Raw genomic sequence first — 20,027 nt, 5'->3', positions numbered from 1 at the left:
CTACGCAGGTTCCTGATTTGAGCATTTTTTGTGTCACACAGCTGAAGGAATACTTCGTAAAGGGATCTGTAGATATATAGATCCCTTTATGAATGTCAGATAGATAGATAGATAGATAGATATATGTAATATCTGACATTTGGGGGAAAATATGACCTTTAATGATCGTGCTTCAGAGGTTATACGTTAACAAATTTTCATTTTAAGAGAAGAGGTTTTTTTCCTCTTTCTATATATATATATATATAGAAAGAGGGAAAAAAACTCTTCTTAAATATATATTGATATATTTATAAACGACTGATATACTTTATATAAACTATTTGTATACTTATATGGTAGTGTTGGTATTTGTTAAATGCCTACTGTGTGCCGAGCACCGTTCTAAGCACTGCAGTCGATTCAAAGTAGGCGGGTTGTCCCGCGTGGGGCTCACGGTCTTCGTCCCCATTCTACGGATGAGGGAACTGAGGTTCACAGTCTTAATCCCCGTTTTCCAGATGAGGGAACTGAGGCCCAGAGAAGTGAAGCGACTCCCCCAAGGTCGCGCAGCGGACAAGCGGCGGAGCCGGGATTAGAACCCGCGGCCTCTGACTCCCAGGCCCGGGCCTTTTCCACGAAAGCCACGCTGCTTCTCTTCTGAGGAGTCCCTGTTGGATATGGAGGCGGAGGGACAATCACTGGGGTTTTTTGAGAAGTGGGGAGGTAGGAGCCCGTGCTCGCTCCTTCGTTCATCCTCCCTCCCATCCCCACAGCGCTCGTCGCGGGCAGGATCGTGTCTGTTGTTAGACCGTACTCTCCCGAGCGCTCACTACAGTGCCCTGCGCACAGTAAGTCCTCGATAGATACGGTTGAATTCGTTCATTCATTCGATAGTATTTATCGAGCGCTCACCGTGTGCAGAGCACCGGACTGAGCGCTTGGAACGGACAAGTCGGCGACAGATAGAGACGGTCCCCGCCCGCTGACGGGCTCGCGGTCTAATCGCGGGGAGACGGATTGAACGGATAGGTACGTATCTGCGTAGATCGGTGACGCGTGGCTCGGGGGAAAGAGCCCGGGCTTCCGAGTCGGGGGTCAGGAGTTGGACGCCCGGCTCCGCCGCTCGTCAGCTGCGTGACCGTGGGCGAGTCGCTTCACTTCTCTGGGCCTCAGTTCCCTCGTCGGGAAAATGGGGATTAACTGGGAGCCTCACCCGAGACAACCCGATGACCCCGTATCTCCCCCAGCGCTTAGAACGGCGCTCGGCACAGAGTAAGCGCTTAACAGATACCAACGTCATCATCTATCTATCTACATTAATGTTTGTCTCCCCCCCCATCCAGACTGTGAGCTCGTCGTAGGCAGGAACGAGTCTGTCTGTTGTACTGTGCTCTCCCAAGCGCGCAGTTCAGTGTTCTGCACACAGTCGGCGCCCAGGAAATTCGACTGAATGAACGAAAATGAAGCGAACCTTTTTTTTTTTTAAGAAAGACAGCAGCGTGGCGAGACTGTGGGTTCAAAACCGGCGGACTCGGGTTCTAGAGGATCAGCGGACGTCAGCGGTGGGGCACCTCCGTCCTCGAGGATGATAAAATCGTGGGCTGCCCTCGTATAATCCCCCGATTACTCCCGGGTCGTGTGGCGTGGAGGAAAGAGCACAGGCCTGGGAGTCAGAGGACCTGGGTTCCGGTCCCGGCTCCGCCACCTGCCCGCCGCGCGACCTCGGACAAGTCACTTCGCCCCTCTGCGCCTCGGCGACCTCGTCTGCCAAACGGGGACGGAGGCAGCGTGGCTCAGTGGCAAGAGCCCGGGCTCGGGAGTCGGAGGTCGTGGGTTCGAATGCCGGCTCTGCCGCCCGTCAGCTGTGTGCCTGCGGGCAAGTCACTCGGCCTCTCTGGGCCTCGGTGACCTCATCTGGAAAATGGGGATGAAGACCGTGAGCCTCACGGGGGACCGCCTGACGACCCCGCATCCCCCCCGGCGCTTAGAACAGCGCTGCGCACGTAGTGAGCGCTTAACAGATACCAACGTTATTATGTGGGGCGAGGACCGTGTCCAACCCGATTAGTTCTTTCTGCCCAGCGCTTAGAGCGGGGCTGGTCGTAGAGCGGGTTCTTGACGAATGCCTTTTCACTCCAGGCTGATCATTAGAGCTTTTCGACACGGGATCGATACCCGGAATACGGGGGTGAAAACCAATCGAGACGTCTGCGGATCGGACCGCTCGTTTCGGTGCGCTCGGAAGCCGGACTCTGGATATCGAACCGGACGTCAGACTGGGCGGGCTCGCAGGCGGCTTCGCCGCTCGACCCGCGGCCCACGAAGCCCCCGGGGGCGAGGGAAGTGCTTATGTACGTGTATATCGCTTTATTCCCCGCTCCCGGCCCCAAGGCACTCTGGGGCATTTCTGAATTTTATTTACCTGCCTTGATGTCTAGACTGCGAGCTTCGTGTGGGCAGGGAATGTCCCTGTTTTGCTGTATCGGACTCTCGTTCATTCAGTGGTATTTATTGAGCGCTTACTATGTGCGGAGCACTGGACTCACCTAAGCCCCCTTCCCCCGCCCCCGCCCCTCCACCTCTCCCTTCCCCTCAACACTGTGCTCGTCCGCTCATTTGTATAGATTTTTATTACCCTATTTATTTTGTTAATGAGATGTACATCCCCTCGATTCTATTTACTGCTACCGTTTTTGTCCGTCCGTCCGTCCGTCCGTCCCCCCCCCCCGATTAGACCGTGAGCCCGTCAGTGGGCAGGGATGGTCTCTATCCGTTGCCGAATTGTCCATTCCAAGCGCTTAGTCCGGTGCTCTGCACCTAGGAGACGCTCAGTAAATACTATCGAATGAACGAATGACTGTACAGTTCGGCAGCAGAGAGAGATGATCCCCGCCCGGTGACGGGCTCGCGGTCTAATCGGGGGAGACAGACGGACAAAAACCAGACGACGTCATCACGGCAGATAGAATCAAGGGGAGGTACACCTCATTAAGTGCCTAGTAAGTCATCTAACTTCTCTCTGCCTCAGTTCCCTCGTCCGTAAAATGGGGATTCACTGTGAGCCTCCCGTGGGACGACCCGATGACCCTGGATCTCCCCCAGCGCTTAGAACGGTGCTCTGCGCCTAGTAAGCGCTTAACGAATACCGGCATTATTATCGTCATTAGTATAGTCCTCCGCGCACGGTGACCGCTCGGTAACCGCGGCCCGAGTGAATGAGTGAATCCTCGAGCAGTCAGGCCGATGCTCGTCGGACCGGCCGAGGTTGCCGGGTGAGGCCTGGTGGTCTCACCCGGCTCCGTGTTCGTTAGGAGCTCCACAAACCCACGCGTTTTTATTTCCTTCCGTGATAACAGGCTTCTTCCCTGACCCTCCCGGGACGGGACTCCCCGGTTGCCACTTAGATGTTCACGTCTCCCCCCCCCCCCAGAAGCGGTCTCATTTGTGATTAGTTCTCGTCGAGATGATGTAAGTTCACCCATTCGAGCGTATTTACGGAGCGCTCTCGATAAATGGGCTCTCCTCCGTCTTCTCAGCGGGAGACGCCGTCGCCGTCACCCCGTGTCAATCCGTCGATGGTGCCGAGCGCCTAGCGGGCGCGGGGCATTGTGCCAAGCGCTCGGGAGAGCACGGCGCGGCCGAACTCACGGGTGCCTTCCCTGCCCGTCGCGATCTACGGCGTAGAAACGAGCTTACGGCGTGGACCGTTTCAGACGTGACGTTCTCTCACCGTTCCCTAGAGAGCTCAGAGCGTCCGTATTCGAACCCGGTGATTGGTCTTTTCCCTGGACTGAGGGGGTCCCTATTGTAATAATAATAACCATAGTAATAATAACTGTGCTATTTGTTAAGCGCTTACCCTGTGCCAGGCGCCCTTCACCGCTTGCTGTGCGCGGAGCACCGAACTGAGCGCCTGGGAGAGTCCGATACGGCGGAGACGGTAGACGGCACCCTCGACGCCGCTGCGCTCCCCTCTCGGTTCATGCGATCGTATTTATTGAGCGCCTCGCGCGCGCCAGGCGCTCGGCGCTTCGGAGGGTACGATACGACGACAGACAGACCCCCCGGTCCTGCCCTACGGCGAGCTCACGGTCCAGACGGACGTTAATAGAAATAAATTACAGATAGAGACGGGTGCGTACGTGTGTGCCGGGGGGACGGGAGGGAGGCTGGACGAAGGAGCGAGTGAGAGCGGCGCGGGAGGGAGGGGGAGGAGAGGAGGGCTCAGTCGGGGAAGGCCTCCCGGAGGAGACGGGCCTGCGATAAGGTTTCGACGCGGGGGAGAGCGGGGATCCGTCCGACGTGAGGGGGAAGGGAATTCCGGGCCAGAGGGAGGATGTGGCCGAGAGGTCGGCGGCGAGACGGACGGGGTGGAGGTTCGGTGAGAAGGTCGGCATCGTTCATTCGGTAGTATTTCCTGCGCGCTTACTATGTGCACGGCACTGGACTGAGCGCTTGGAGTGGACAGTTGGGCAACAGATAGAGACCGTCCCTGCCCATCGACGGGCTCGCGGTCTAATCGGGGGAGACGGACGGACAGAGGCAAGACGACTTCATCGCGATGAACAGAATCGAGGGGATGGACGCCTCATTCACCTCCCCCCCTTCGCCTCTCCGCGGCGAAACCCTGCTCCTCCCTCTCTTCTCCCCCCTCTCCCTCCGCCCCTCCCCCTCTCCCGTCCCACCCCCTCGGCGCCGTGCCCGTCCGCTCGACCGTATAGGTCTTCATCGCCCTGTTTATTTTGTTAACGAGATGTACGTCGCCCCGATTCTGTTTCTCTGCCGTTGTTTGAAGGAGACGTCCGTCCCCTCGATTCTCTCCGTCCCGCCCGTCCGTCTCCCCCGGTTAGACCGCGAGCCCGTCGGAGGGCGGGGACCGTCTCTGTCCGTTACCGATCTGTCCATTCCAAGCGCTTTAGTAGGGTGCTCTGCACACGGTAAGCGCTCGATAAATACTCTGGAATCGATACTAGTGAATTACCAGAACGAATAGGGTAATAAAAGCGAGGAAGGAAGCGTGCGGGCCGGGTTGGCGTAGGCGGGGAGCGGGGTGAGGTAGGAGGGGGAGAGGCGGCGAAGGGATCTCAAGCCAATGGCGAGGAGTCCGATTCTGACTCCCAGGCCCGTGTTCCAGCCACCGGGCCGTGGCCGCTTCTACCCGTCCTCACCTTTTCGGAGCAGGCTCGTCCTCGCCCCACCCCCGTCCGGACCCCGTATCCCGACCCGTCGCCCCTGGTTCCCGGCAGACCCTGTCCGACAGGGTCTCGTCGGTCCGCGACTGACCCCGTCGGTTTCTCCTTCCGCGGCCCCTCGAGGCGCCGCGTTCCGCCCGGGGGCCGGCCCGTCCGCAGAGGCGACGACGTATGAAGTCCACCTCCTTTCCCCTCGCGCGGTCGTTGGGCTTTCCGCCTTCGGCGTGCCCGCTGCGTCGTTCGCTTTGCCGAGAGCGTCGAACCCGGAGTCCGACCGGAGCTAAGATAGAAGACCCCGGCGGCCCTGCCGTCCTCCCCTGGCCGTTCCAGGTAATAAATGACGATATCCGTTGAAGCGCTCGCTGTGTGCCAGGCACTCTCCTAAGCGCCGGCGGCGATCGGGTCGTCCCACGTGGGGCTCGCGGTCTTGATCCCCATTCGACAGATGAGGTCACTGAGGCCCGGAGAAGCGGAACGACTGGCCCGAAGTCACCCAGCTGACGGGTGGCGGGGCCGGGACTGGAACCCGTGACTCCCGACTCCCGGCCCCGTGCTCTTTCCGCTGAGCCGTGCGGATCCGAGGCGCGTTCCTCTGGCGCGCCGTCTCTGTCCCTCAGCGGGAATTCTCTGGAGAACGGGCCGGACCGGGAACGGACGGCCGTTTTTGCAGCTCCTTCCGGCTTCGGCGCGTCCTTTTTGGCCCTTTTTCCACCCCTCCGGGCCAAGAGAGTGAACGGACTGCGTGATTCCACGGGGGAGGATGGGAGAAAACCAAAAAAAAAAAAAAAAAAAAAATGGGTAGAATGGGCTTGTGCGATTTGCCGACTTGGAGCAGAAACTCCCATTTCTTATTTGGAAAGTCAAGGCTGCCAACACACAGACCAGACCAAAGATGCTGCCAAGGTTTCAAGCGGGATGTTGCGCGTGATCTTAATAGCGCCTCGGTTGGCCGGAGACATTTTTCCGTTTCTTCGATTGTCGATTTTTTCGTGCGTAACGTGTGTGTTCGCGAACGGTGGGGGGGAGGTCGCCTGTGTGTGCGCGCACGTTTCTAAACGAAATAATAAATTCGACACCCGGGGATTTTGAAAAGATATAAAGCTACCGTGTGTTAAAAAGGCAAATAATCAAAACCCAACAGCTTTCGAATTTACACTCAAGACATTTCCCTGATAATAATAATAATGTTGGTATCTGTTAAGCGCTTACTATGTGCCGAGCACCGGTCTAAGCGCTGGGGCGGATACGGGGTCGGTCATCAGGTCGTCCCACGTGAGGCTCACGGTCTGAATCCCCGTTTTGCAGATGAGGGCACCGAGGCCCAGAGAAGCGAAGTGACTCGCCCACAGCCGCGCAGCTGACCGGCGGCAGAGCCGGGAGTCGAACCCATGACCTCGGACTCCCAAGCCCGGACTCTTTCCACCGAGCCGCGCGTTACTCTTGGATGTCCCCATCGTAGAGTTGCTTCTTGTCGGTGTTTTATGCGTATGTAGCATTCGGTGAGCGCCCTCTGTGATCCTTCAGTGAATCGATTGTGTTTATTGAGGATTTACTCTGTGCCGAGCACCGTACCGAGCACTTTGGAGCGTACAGTACGACGGAATTAACAGCCACGTTCCCCGCCCGTCGCGAGGGGGAGACGGACACTAGAGAAGCAGCGTGGCTCAGTGGCAAGAGCCTCGGGCTTGGGGGTCGGGGGTCGTGGGTTCGAATCCCGGCCCCGCCGCTTGTCAGCTGTGTGACTTTGGGCAAGTCACTTGACCTCTCTGTGCCTCGGTTACCTCATCTGGAAAAGGGGGGAATAAGACCGTGTGCCCCGCATGGGACAACCTGGTCACCTCGTACGCCCTCCCCAACGCTTGGAACAGTGCTTCGCGCCTAGTAAGCCCTTAACAAATACCGTCATCGTCCTCATCGTTACCGTTAATATGAATACGAAATGTACAATCCCGGCTCTGCCGCTTGTCAGCTGCGTGACCGTGGGCAAGTCACTGCACCTCTCCGTGCCTCAGTGGCCTCATCTGAAAAATGGAGATTGACCGTGAGCCTCACGTGGGACAACCTGACGACCCTGGATCTGCCCCAGCGCTTAGAGCGGTGCCCTGCGCCTGGTAAGCGCTTAACAAACGCCGACGTCATTATTACTACCGCTGTTGATACGTAATTCACAGACACGTGCATAAGTAAGCGCTCTGGGGTCGGGGGTGGGGTCCGGGTTCTAATCCCGGCCCCCGCCACGTCTCAGCTCTGTGACCCTGGGCGGGTCGCTTCACTTCTCTGCGCCTCAGCTCGCTCATCTGTAAAATGGGGAGTGAGGCCCGCGAGCCCCAAGTGGGACGGGAACTGTGTCCAACCCGATTGGCTCGAATCTACCCCAGCGCTTAGTACAGTGCTGGGCACCTTGTAAGCGCCGAGCAGATGCCATCGTCGTTGTCATCATCGATAAACGGATACCACAGTGAATTACCAAGGGTTCAGAGGTCATAGGTCAAAGCGCACAGAAGCGGCACGGCTTAGTGGAAGGAGCCCGGGCTGGGCGGCGGAGGTCATGGGTTCGAATCTCCCCTCTGTCACTCCTCAGCCGTGTGACCTCGGGCAAGTCGCTTCACTTCTCGGAGCCTCAGTTCCCTCACCTGTAAAATGGGGACGAAGACCGTGAGCCCCACGTGGGACGACCGGGATTCCCTTGCGTCTACCCCAGCGCTCAGAACGGTGCCTGGCACATAGCGGGCGCTCACAGAAGACCAACGGTATTAGAGTTAATGCGGTAGGGAGAACGAGCCGGGAAAAGAGGCGCGGGATTCGTCAAGGCTGAGATTCGGGCTGAGACAGAGTGACAGATATAAAGAACCCCATCGTACAGAGCAAGTAATGATAATGATAACGTCGGTAGGTTTCAAGCCCTTACTATGGGCAGAGCGCCGTTCTAAGCGCCGGGGGGGATACGGGGCGATCAGCCCGTCCCACGTGAGGCTCCCGCTCTTAAGCCCCGTTTTCCAGACGAGGTCGCCGAGGCCCAGAGAAGCGAAGCGACTCGCCCGCTGTCCCACGGCTGACGAGCGGCGGAGCCGGGGTCGGGACCCGGGACCCGGGACCCCCGAGCCCGGGCCCTTTCCGCCGAGCCACGCCGCTTCTCTAGGTAAGTTATTCATCCCCAGACCGTAATCCCCGACTGGGCATTCCCTTCGATCCCCGAGAAGAACGCGCAGTCCTTCCGGTAAAGAGAGGAGAGAGGGGCGGCCTTTTTGAACGCCGCCCTTCCCCGCGAAGCTCGTTCTCGGTCGGCTCCGCCGATTGAGGAATCGGCGCGGGTGACCGGATCGGGGGGGGGGGGGGGGGCAGCCTCCAGCCGCGCGGGAGGCCTGGCGCCCCGCCGGGTTCGGAATCTCGCGGCGGCGCGCGCGTCGAACGCGGACGGGCCCCGGCCCGGCCCCGCCGGCCCCCCGGCTGCCCGGAGGGAGGAGGACGTGGGCGGCGGGGCCGCCACGGGCCGCGGTCCCGGTCCTCCCCCCCCCCCCCCCGCTTCGCCACGTCTCCGTCCCCTCTGGCGCTCGACAGAGGGGACGGCCCGAGCGTCAGGAGGGTCTGCGTTCTCATCCCGGCTCCTCCGCGATAATAACGATGAAGGTACCCGTCGAGCGCTGACCGCGTGCCCAGCTCTCCGTTAAGCCCCCGGGGCGGATGCGGGCGAACGGGGTGGGACCCGGTCCCCGTCCCCCGCGGGGCTCGCGGGGCTCGCGGTCTCCGTCCCCGTTTGCGGCCGAGGGAACCGAGGCCCGGAGACGCGAAGCGACCTGCCCGGGGTCGGGCGGCGCGCACGTGGCGGAGCCGGGAGCCCGTGACCTTGGGACGACTCCCGGGCCCGCGGTCGAGTCACCGCGCCCGCGGTCGCACAGCCGACTGGAGGAGCGCTTCGCTTCCCGGTGCCTCGGTTTCCCCCGTCCGGAAAACGGGGGACGAAGACCGTGAGCCCCACGTGGGACAGGCCCATTCCCCCCCGTGTCTCCCCCGGCGCTCAGAACGGTGCTCGGCACGTAGCGAGCGCCCGACGGATGCCGACGGTATCGAGTGGCAGAGCCGGGAGTCGGACCCGCGACCTCCGACCCCTGAGCCCGGGCCCTTTCCGCCGAACCGTACGTGAAGCTCCTGGGACGGCGGCTCGTCCCTCCGCTAGATCTCCGTCCGTTCCGGCCTTCCGGCGATTCGCTCGTTGCTATCCGCCGGGCGCTTACTGCGGGCGGGGCGCCCTGCCGACCTCTTGGAAAGCACAGCTCGGCGAGAGAGAGAGACGGCCCGCGCCCGCGCCGGCGAAGGGAGCCAACGGGCGTCGGTATTCCGCGGTTAAGGACTCGGCGAGTACAGAGCGCAAACCTGCGGGGAAGCGGCGCGGCTCAGCGGAGGGGGCCCGGCCTTGGGCGTCGGGGGCCGTGGGTTTGAATCCCGGCTCGGCAGCCGCGTGGCCGCGGGCGAGTCACTTCACTTCTCTGGGCCTCGGTTCCCTCATCCGGAAAACGGGGATGGAGACCGCGAGCCCCACGTGGGACCACCCGATCGCCCCGGATCCCCCCCCGGCGCTCGCAACGCTGCTCGGCGCACAGTAAGCGCTTAACAGATGCCGACGTTGTTATCAAATAGAGAGAGGCAGCCTGGCTCGGTGGCGAGGGCCCGGGCTTGGGAGTCAGAGGTCTTGGGTTCGAATGCCGGCTCGGCCCCCCCCGTCGGCTGGGTGACCGTGGGCGGGGCCGCTTCGCGTCTCCGGGCCCCATCTGTAAAACGGGGATGAAGACCGTGAGCCTCACGTGGGACGACCCGATGACCCCGGATCTCCCCCGGCGCTCGGAACGGTGCTCGGCGCCCGGGGAGCGCTTAACGGGTACCGACATCATCGTCGTCGTATACTGTAGGTGTACTACGTGTCCATACGGTAGAATCGGTAGACGCGAGCCCGGCCCTGTGAGGATCCGACCGTGTCCGCTACCGTCGCGTAGGGGGTTCGGGAAGAATCCGACTCCGGTCTCGCGCGTAGACCCGCTCGCCGGTGAGCCCCCCCCCCGGCCGAGAGCTAACGTCCCCCGGGTCACCCGTCGGATCCGGGATTGGGCCGGCGAGGTGCTCTCCGATCCAAAAGGGTTTCTAAGAACTGCGGGGTCGCGGCCGAGCCCGGGGTTCCTCGTCGGCGTCTGCGGACGGGCTCGTGCTCCACCGCGGCGCGAAACCGCCGTGGGGTCCCGCCTGTTCCCGGAACGGGACGTCTGCGGCCACCCGCCGTTTCGGCCTCGGCGTTCCCGTGGCCGGTAGGCAGCCCGGGGCGAGCTGCTCGTCTCCGGGGTGCGACGCGCGCTCCGACCCCTGGGATCCGGTGGTCACCGCCCAGTCCCGGAGAAGCGGCGTGGCGTAATGACGACGACGATAACGACGTTGGGATCTGTTAAGCGCTCACCCCGTGCCGGGCACCGTCCTAAGCGCCGGGGGAGATACGGGGCGATGGGGGTTGGCCCACGCGAGGCCCGCGGCTAATCCCCGTTCGACAGACGGGGGAACCGAGGCCCGGAGAAGCGAAGTGACTCGCCCGCGGTCACGCGGCGGCCGAGGGGCAGAGCCGGCATTCCGACCCCCGGCCTCCGACTCCCGAGCCCGGGCTCTCGCCACCGAGCCACGCTGCTTCTAGTGGAGAGCGCGCGGGCCCGGGGGCGAGGACCTGGGTTCGAGTCCTGGCCCCCGCCCCTCGTCGGGCAGTCAGTCGTGCTCATTGAGGACTTACTGGGCGCGGAGCGGAGCGGCAGGGCGCCGTGGCAAGAGCCCGGGCTTGGGGGTCGGAGGTCCGGGGTTCGAATTCCGGCTCCGTCGCTCGCCAGCTGCGTGACTTCGGGCGAGTCGCTTCTCTGTGCCTCGGTTATCTCATCTGTAAAATGGGGTTTCAAACCGTGAGCCCCGCGTGGGACAGCCTGATCACTCTCCGTATCCCCCCACCGCTTAGGACGGTGCTCCGCACGTAGTAGGCGCTTAACAGATGCCACCGCGTTTTACGGTAGAACAGTAAATAGGCACGTTCCCCGCCCACAGCGAGCTTACGGTCTCAGAGGGGTGACGGACATTAATGGAAGGCTCAGTGGAAAGAGCCCGGGCTTTGGAGTCCGAGGTCACGGGTTCGCATCCCTCCCCTGCCACTCGTCCGCTGTGTCACCGGGGGCCAGCCCCTTCGCTTCTCTGGGCCTCGGTTCCCTCATCTGAAAACGGGGATGAAGACCGCGAGCCCCACGCGGGACGACCCGATCGCCCCGGATCTCCCCCCGGCGCTCGGAACGGTGCTCTGCGCGTAGCGGGCGCTCAGCGGACACCAACGTTATCATTACGGTACGACGCTAAATAGGCACGTTCCCCGCCCACCACGAGCTTACGGTCTCGAAGGGGTGACGGACATTGATGTAAATAAATAAATTACAGATGGGTACGTAAGTGCCGTGGGGCCGGGGCCGGGGGGGGGGGGGGGGGACGGGGACGACGACGATGACGATAATGGTGACTGTTGTGATTATGGCGTCCGTTACGTGCCGAGCCCCGTCCTAAGCGCGGGGTAGTGGGCAGTCCGGGTTGCCCCGCGTGGGGCTCGCAGTCTCCGTCCCCAGTTTACGGACGAGGTCACTCACTGGGGCCCGGAGAAGCCAGGCGGCCCGTCCCAGGGCACACGGCGGACAGGTGACGGAGCCGGGATTAGAACCCGCGTCTTCTGACACCCGGGCCCCGGGCTCTTTCCACTCGGCCACGCCTCGGGCAAGTCACTTACCTTCTCAGTGCCTCAGTCGCCTCGTCCGTCGGCCGTGAACCTCGATCGCGTACAGACCCGTTAGCCTGTCTCTATCCCGGTGCTTCGTACGGTCCCCGGCTCGTACCGAGTACTTGCCAGATGCCGTTTTTTTTTAAAAAACCCAACAGAGACAAGACTGCGTGAGAGCCGACGGAGCTCCGTGAGAGAGGAACGACGACGAGAAAAACAGCCGCGGTTTCCCGAACCCGGCGTCGCTTTTCAGGCAGCGTGGCTCAGTGGAAAGAGCCCGGGGTTGGGAGTCGGGGGTCTTGGGTTCGAATCCCAGTTCTTCCGCCTGGCAGCTGTGTGACTTGGGGCGGGCCGCTTAACTTCTCCGAGCCTCGGTTCCCTCGTCTGTCAAACGGGGACGAAGACCGGGAGCCCTACGCGGGACAACCCGATGGCCTCGTATCCTCCGGCGCTTACGACAGCGCTTTGCACCTAGTAAGCGCCCGACAGACGCCGGCGTCGTTAATCTCAATTCTCCTTTCCCCTTCAGGTTTTGCCACCGACGGGGAAAATGAAAGGCGACGGGGCGAGCGTCACAGAAGAGCACCTGTATCTGGAGTTTTCTCACCGGTCGGAGGAGGGTATTTTCCCGCTCCACACGTCGATCTCGCTGTTTCTGCTGTCTTACTGCGACTGCAAAATATTCAAGATTTTCTTAGTCCCCACCGGCGGGAGCACCGACGCCCCCGTTGGGAACCCCGGGCTCGTCGGCGACTTGGAAATCCAGATCGTTCCGAGACGGGAGCTCCCCTTGGCCGTTGGAAACTGCCGCCTGCCCGCCGTGGCGGAGGGAGCGGGAAACCTCTGCCGGGCGGGGCTTTCCGTGGTCCTGAGACACGTGATAGAGAAAGCGTTCGCCGCGGACCCGTCCAGGAAGGACGTCTTGGAACTTCTGGGCTTTAAAAAGACTTGCCTGAAGGCTTGTGCCGAAGTGAGTGCGCCTTTCCTCTCTACCGTGGCTTCTGGGGGGGGGGGGGGGAGGGCGGGAGAAAGACGAAGCGAATGACGCGCCCGGCCCCCTAGCTTCGCGGCGGGTTGCCTCCGAATTCAAACGCATACTTCGCAGCGGCAGAGAGCGGAGCACCCGGAGCTGATCCGGGATAGGAAGAGTTGAAATTTCAGGGCAGAGGCGGGAGGCCGGGGGGCCCGGATCGTGCCGCGAGGAAACGGGGATCCAAAATGGTGACCGCAACTCAGATGCGACGTCTTCCCATCGCCCTCCGTCGCGCCCGCCGCCGCGGGGCCGACGGGCCGAGGCTTCGGCCGCGGGCCGCTTAATCCCCCGTCGCCGATCCGGCCTCCCTCTCCGGCGTTATTCCGTTCCGGGGTTGGCGGGGTTGCCCTCGGGGCGCGGCGGAAATCACGGCCTGCGTAGGCGGGGAGGAGATCGAGGCCGCGGGGAGAGGAAGTACCCGCAGTCATCTTGACGCGTGGCTGCCGGGGGTCAGGGCCGAAGGGACGGGGGTGGCGGCGACGACGACGACGATAACCGTGGCGTGCCTCACGCGCCTGCTCCGTTGCGAGGACCGAGCGCTGGGGTAGCAGCAAGATAATCGGGTTGGACGCGGTCCCGGTCCGACTCGGGATTCGCGGGAATCGAGGAGGGGAGATGAGGAGAGTGAGGCGCGCAGAGGTTAAGGGTCTTGCCTCGGGGCACACGGCCGGGGATGGGCCCCGGCGGAATCGGAGCCCGGGTCCGCTGGCTCGCATCCGCTGATGCTGCTGCGTTGCGCCGTGCTCCCAAACGACTAGTGCGGTGCTCCGGTCGCCCAGGAGACGTGGCGGAGCCGGGATTGGAACCCAGGTCCTTCCGACTCCCCGGCCCGGGCCCCGTCCACTAAACCGTGCTGCTTCGCCGAGGCGATCGTCATCGCCGCTGATGGTGTTCGCCGAGCGCTTACTCGTGGCATAGTGGAAAGAACCCGGGCTTGGGAGTCAGAGGTCACGGGTTCTAATCCCGGCTCCGCCACCTGTCGGCTGTGCCACCTTGGGCAAGTCGCCACCGCCCTGTGCCTCGGTCACCTCATCCGGAAAATGGGGATTGAGACTGTGAGCTCCACGTGGGGCAACCTGATCACCTGGTATCCCCCCCCCCCCCGCCCCAGCGCTTTGCTCATGGTAAGCGCTTGACGGATACCAGCATCATTATTATCATTATCGTCGTTATTATTATTATTATTATTATTACTACTAAGCGCTTGGGACAGTACAATAGAACAGAATCGGCAGACACGTAATGAGCCGGCCGGCCAGCGGGCTTCCGGTTCAGAGCCCGAGGATTGTGAGGATTCCTGCCTGCCGGCCTCTGCGTCTAATAATAATAATAATGTTGGTATCTGTCAAGCGCTTACTATGTGCCGAGCACCGTTCTGAGCCCTGGGGTAGACACGGGGGAATCGGGTCGTCCCAGGTGGGGCTCACGGTCGTAATCCCCGCTTCCCAGGCGAGGTAACTGAGGCACCGAGAAGTTAAGCGACTCGCCCGGAGTCACCCAGCTGACAAGTGGCCGGGCCGGGATTCGAACCCGTGACCTCTGACTCCGAAGCCCGGGCTCTCCCCACTGAGCCACGCTGCTTCTCCAGTAACAGTGACGATGATAGTGTTTAAGTGCCACGTGGCAGGCACTGCACTGAGCACTGGGGTGGATAGACAGAGAGTCCCGTCCCGTGCGTGGGTTCTTCACCCCGGAGCCTCGGGACCCAGGTTCATCTAGTCGACTCCACCGTCGAAATTGGAATTATAATAATGTCGGCATTTGGGAAGCGCTTACTCGGCGCAGAGCACCGTTGTAAGCGCTGGGGTCGACACGGGGGAATCGGGTCGTCCCACGCGGGGCTCACGGTCTTAATCCCCATTTCCCCGACGAGGGAACCGAGGCCCAGAGAAGTGAAGCGACTCGCCCACGGTCACACAGCTGACGGGCGGCGGAGCCGGGAGCCGAACCCGTGACCTCGGACTCCGGAGCCCGGGCTCTTTCCGCCGCGCCGCTTCCCGATCGTTCCCAAGTTATTACGGGGCTCTGCGCAGAACAGGCCCCTCAATAAATGGGAACCATCGATGGAGCACTTACTCTGTGCGAGGCTCTGTGCTAAGGGCCGATGGAGACGGATAAAAGGTGGGATCAGATCGAACGCGGCCCCTATCCCACGGATCGAGGCGTAATCTGTGACATCACATTACCTCATCTTGGGCTGCTCCGTCTCTCACCGCTGCGTCGCTGCGTTTTGTCCCCAGACTGTGCCACGCTGCAGTTCAGACTTTGCCCTGTTATCCGCAGTTGAAATTTTTAATAATAATAATAATAATAATAATAGCGCTATTCGGTAAGCGCTTACTGAGCGCCAGGCACTGTTCTAAGCGCCGGGGTGGATCCAGGCAAACTGTGTTGGACGCAGTCCCCTTCCCACGTGGGGGCTCGCCGTCTCGATCCCCATTTTACAGATGAGATAACTGAGGCTCAGAGAAGGGAAATGATTTACCCAAGGTCACCCGGCAGACCCGTGGCGGAGCCGGGATTAGAACCCACGACCCCCTGACTCCCAGGCCCGTGCTCTGTCCCCTGTACCGCGCTGCTTCCCCTCTAAGCTTCTGAACTTCCGGACGATTTTGACCCGGGTTTTAAAGTTTGTCCCCTTCCTTCAGTCTTCCGTAGGAAAATTTCACAGCCGCCTCCAAAGTGCCCCGGTGTGATCGGGAAGAATAAAGGACCGGTTTCAACACTCTCTTTTCACTTTCAAAGGTTCTCGGTGATGCCTCTGGCTGGCTCGTTGTGATTAATCTGAGAAAGCGAGAGGACTCGGGGAAGAAGGAATCAGTCGGTCAGTCAGTGGTATTTATTGAGCGCTTACTATGTGCAGAGCACGGTACTGAGCGCTTGGAGTGGGCAAATATCGCTGATCGACCGACCTGAAAAATCGCTAGGAAATTGGGGGGGGGGGGGGGGGGCGCGGCGTGGTGCAGCCTCGTCGGATATTTACACCGACAGTTTCTGCGTCGCCCTGCCTTACCCCCTTTGCTCTTCCTCCCCCTCTCCTCGCCCCGCAGCACTTAGGTATACATCCGTCGTCCTATTTATACCGACGTCTGTTTAATAATAACGTTGGTGTTAAGCGCTTACTCGGCGCAGAGCACCGTTGTAAGCGCTGGGGTCGACACGGGGGAATCGGGTCGTCCCACGCGGGGCTCACGGTCTTAATCCCCATTTCCCCGACGAGGGAACCGAGGCCCAGAGAAGTGAAGCGACTCGCCCACGGTCACACAGCTGACGGGCGGCGGAGCCGGGAGCCGAACCCGTGACCTCGGACTCCGGAGCCCGGGCTCTTTCCCACTGAGCCGCGCCGCTTCCCCGGACGAGTGACGGGAACATGTCTGTCATTTTATTTATTCGTACCGACGTCCGTTTCTTTACTTGGTGGTAAAAGAGGGTAGCGTAGTCGATAGAAGGATTCCGTCCCCATCTTGCCCTTCTCACGCCTGTTGCAGGTCAGTCAGTGGACCCGACTCTGTGAGCTTAGCATCCCCGTCGCCGTGGAGAGATTCCTGAGGCGGCCCGGAGAGGACGCCGCACCCATCCCCCCGGAGATCCAGCAGCTGGAGAGAAAGCTCGGCGAGCCGGTCAGGGTGCACAACGACGACAAGGTCCGTAGGCTCAAGCTGAAGCAGCAGAAGGCCGTCGAGGGAAGCCGGGGGCCCCCGTCCGCAAATCTGGAACTGGAGGTGGCCCTCTCGAAGCTGGCTCTCCGGGAGGTCCCGGCGCCGACCGACGGGGAGCCGTCTCACGTCGGGAAGGTGAAGAGCGCCGCGCTTCCCCCTCTGGATCACGTGTTCGCCGAGGGGCTCTATTTCACCCTCGCCGACCTGGTCCTTCTGCCCTGCATCCATCCCTTTTGGGTAAGTTCCGGAACGGGGGAAGCCTGATGCGACGGGCAGACCCGGAAAAGATGGCCTCGGGGACGCTTAGATCGTGGACCGGAGAAAATCTCCGAGGGCCGGCGGCTCAAGGTGCGGGCCGGAGCGAGGCGCTCTCGCTCCGTCTCGTCGTAACCTCCCCCGGACCCTGAGCTTCGTTCGCTCGATAGTATTTATTGAGCGTTTGCCGTGTGCAGAGCACTGTACCGAGCGCTTGGAACGTACGGGTCGGCGACAGATTGGAGACGGTCCCCGCCGTCCGCCGGGCCGACGGTCTGATCGGGGGAGGCGGGCGGACGAGGACGATGGCGATGGGTAGAGTCGAGGGGAAGGACGTCTCGTGAAAACAACGGCAGATAGATAGAATCGGGGCGACGTACATCTCGTTAGACAAAATAAACAGGGCGATGAAGATCTACACGGTCGAGCGGACGAGTACGGCGCCGGGGGGGTGGGACGGGAGAGGGGGAGGAGGAGAGGGAAAGCGGGGAGAAGAGGGTTTCGCTGCGGAGAGGTGAAGGGGGGGCGGGGGGGTAGAGGGAGCGGAGGGAAAAAGTGAGGGGGAGCTCAGTCTGGGAAGGCCTCTCGGAGGAGGTGAGCTCTAAGTAGGGATTCGAAGAGGGGAAGAGGATCAGATCGGCGGAGGCGAGGAGGGACGGCGTCCCGGGACCGCGGGAGGACGCGGCCCGGGGGTCGACGGCGGGCCGGGCGAGGCCGGGGGACGGCCAGGAGGCGGGCGGCGGCGGAGGAGCGGAGCCGGCGGGGCGGGCGGCGGAGAGAGAGAAGGGAGGAGGGGGCAGGGATGGCGTCCACCAGCCTGTCCGTAGCGTCCCCTGCCGAGCGCTTAGTACGGCGATAAACGCCCCCCGACAGGTCGGACGGTCGGACGTGTGAAAGCCGGGGACGGGTAATGTCCCGATTTAAGAGACTCTCTCGGTAAACTCGAGCGCCCCTTCAGTCGGTGGTACTTATCGAGCGCTTCCCGCGTGCAGAGCTCTGTGCTGAGCGCTTGGCAAAGTACAGTACGGCAATAGAGAGAGGCAGTCCCCGCTCACGGTGGGCTCACCGTCCAGAGCGGGGGAGTCGGACATCCATGCAGAGAAACGGGCATCAGTAGAAATAAATAAAGTGGCAGATGTATACCTAAGCGCTGCGGGGAGAGGGGGCAGAGCAGAGGGAGTAAGGCAGGGCGACGCATCCATTCATCCGACGGTATTTATTGAGCGCTTACTCTGTGCGGAGCACTGTACCAAGCGCTTGGAATGGACAGTTTGGCCACACGTAGGGACGACGGGCTCGCGGCCTAATCGGGGGAGACGGACGGCAGAGCGAAACGGGACGAAACTAAAACAAGACGACGTTATCACGACGGGTAGAATCGAGGGGATGTACACTTGGTTAACAAAATGAAGAGGGTAATAAAAACTGTATACAAACGAGCACGGTGCCGAGGGGAGGGGGGGGGGGAGCGGAGGGAAAGGGGACTTAGTGGAGGGGAGGGGAAGGGGAAGGAGCGGGGGGCGGAGGGGCAGCAGAGAGGGAGCAGAGGGAAAGGGGGAAGCTCAGTGTGGGAAGGCCTCCTGGAGGAGGTGAGCCCTCAGTAGGGTTTCGAAGAGGGGAGGAGAGTCAGTCTGGCGGAGGCGAGGAGGGAGGGCGTTCCGGGACAGCGGGAGGCCGCGGGCCGGGGGTCGACGGCGGGACGGGCGAGGACGGGGGACGGCGAGGAGGCGGGCGGGGCGGCCGGTGGAGAGAGAGAAGGGAGGAGAGGTAGGAGGGGGCCAGGGGATGGAGGGCCTTGAAGCCAAATGCAGAGACGGTTGGTATAAATATCTAATGAGATTGCACTGTGCCCCCCCCCCCCCCCCTTAATTTCCCAGTGGTTCTTCAGTCGGTCGATCCGTGCTATTTATTCAGCTTTTGCCGTGTTTACCGAGGGCGGAAGACGGTTCAAAGCGCCTGGGAGAGTACGACGTGACAGAACCGGTAGACACGTTCCCTACCTGCAGCCGGCTTAGAGTCTAGAGGGGGAAATAGATAGTAATATAAATGAATAATTAACGCTCTGCTGTGGGGCTGAGGGTGGGGTGATCACCCGGTGCCCAACGGGGTCAGATCCAAGTTTATAGGAGATGCAGAAGGGACGGGGAGTCATGGAAAAGAGGGTTTAATAGGGAAAGGCCCCTCGGAGGAGATGTGACCCCAACGAGTTCCGGGGTATATGATGATGATAATCACGATACTCGTTAGGCGCTTACTGTGTGCCAGGCACTGTTCCCGAGCGCTGGGGTGGATACAAGGTTCATCGGGTTGTCCCACGTGGGGCTCGCGGTTGTAATTCCCATTTTACAGTTGAGGCGACTGAGGCCCAGAGAAGTGAAGTGACTCGCCCGGAGTCACGCAGCCGACAAGCGGCAGAGCCGGGGTTAGGCCCCGCGACCTCCGACTCCCAGGTCCGTGCTCTGTCCGCTACGCTGTGCTGCCTCTCAGCATAGGGATGGGGAAGATTGTTCCGGGCCAGACGGGGCCCCTGGGAAAGTCTGTGAATGATATTTATATTCGTAAAATTCAGCGCGCGGGGGCGTTATCCGGAAAAGAGAGCCAGACGCTCTTCGTTCTTTTATTTTTTTGTTGATGATATCTAAGCGCCTACCAAGGTGCCGGGCGCCGTAGCGGGCGCCGGAGTAGATACAGGCTGATCGAGTTGGACGCAGTCCGCGGGCCCCAGGGCCGGCCTTAGACCCCGTTTTACAGATGAGGTGACCGTGACCCGGAGAGGTGAAGTGGCATCATAATAATAATGATGATGATGATGATGATGATGTTGGTATTTGTTAAGCGCTTACTATGGGCAGAGCCCTGTTCTAAGCGCTGGGGTAGAGACCGGGTCATCGGGTCGTCCCCCGTGAGGCTCACAGTTAATCCCGTTTTCCAGATGAGGTGACTGAGGCCCAGAGAAGTTAGAGCGACTCGCCCAGAGTCACGCAGCCGAGAAGCGGCAGAGCCGAGATTCGAACCCGTGACCTCTGACTCCCAAGCCCGGGCTCTTTCCACTGGGCCACGCCGCTTCTCCAGGCGTGCCCGAAGAGGCTGGGCTTAGAGGTCAGAGGTCACGGGTTCTAATCCCGGCTCTG

General features: G+C 61.3%; 1 protein-coding gene across 5 annotated transcripts in view; it reads left to right on the top strand.

Annotated features, from left to right (window-relative positions):
• The window catches only part of GSTCD (glutathione S-transferase C-terminal domain containing), a 159,079-nt gene that overhangs the window by 4,970 nt on the left and 134,082 nt on the right, over window positions 1-20,027 (top strand). For all 5 annotated transcript variants that reach the window (XM_029077085.2, XM_029077082.2, XM_029077084.2 and 2 more), the window contains 2 exons: window positions 12,479-12,919; window positions 16,471-16,878. In XM_029077085.2, coding sequence (XP_028932918.1) covers window positions 12,500-12,919; window positions 16,471-16,878 — 828 coding nt within the window. In that variant the 5' untranslated portion in view covers window positions 12,479-12,499. The remainder of the gene's footprint in view (window positions 1-12,478; window positions 12,920-16,470; window positions 16,879-20,027) is intronic.

Source organism: Ornithorhynchus anatinus, chromosome 12 (assembly GCF_004115215.2).
Source record: "Ornithorhynchus anatinus isolate Pmale09 chromosome 12, mOrnAna1.pri.v4, whole genome shotgun sequence".
NCBI classification, from domain to species: Eukaryota; Metazoa; Chordata; class Mammalia; order Monotremata; family Ornithorhynchidae; genus Ornithorhynchus; species Ornithorhynchus anatinus.
This window is presented reverse-complemented; position numbering and strand designations above follow the sequence as displayed.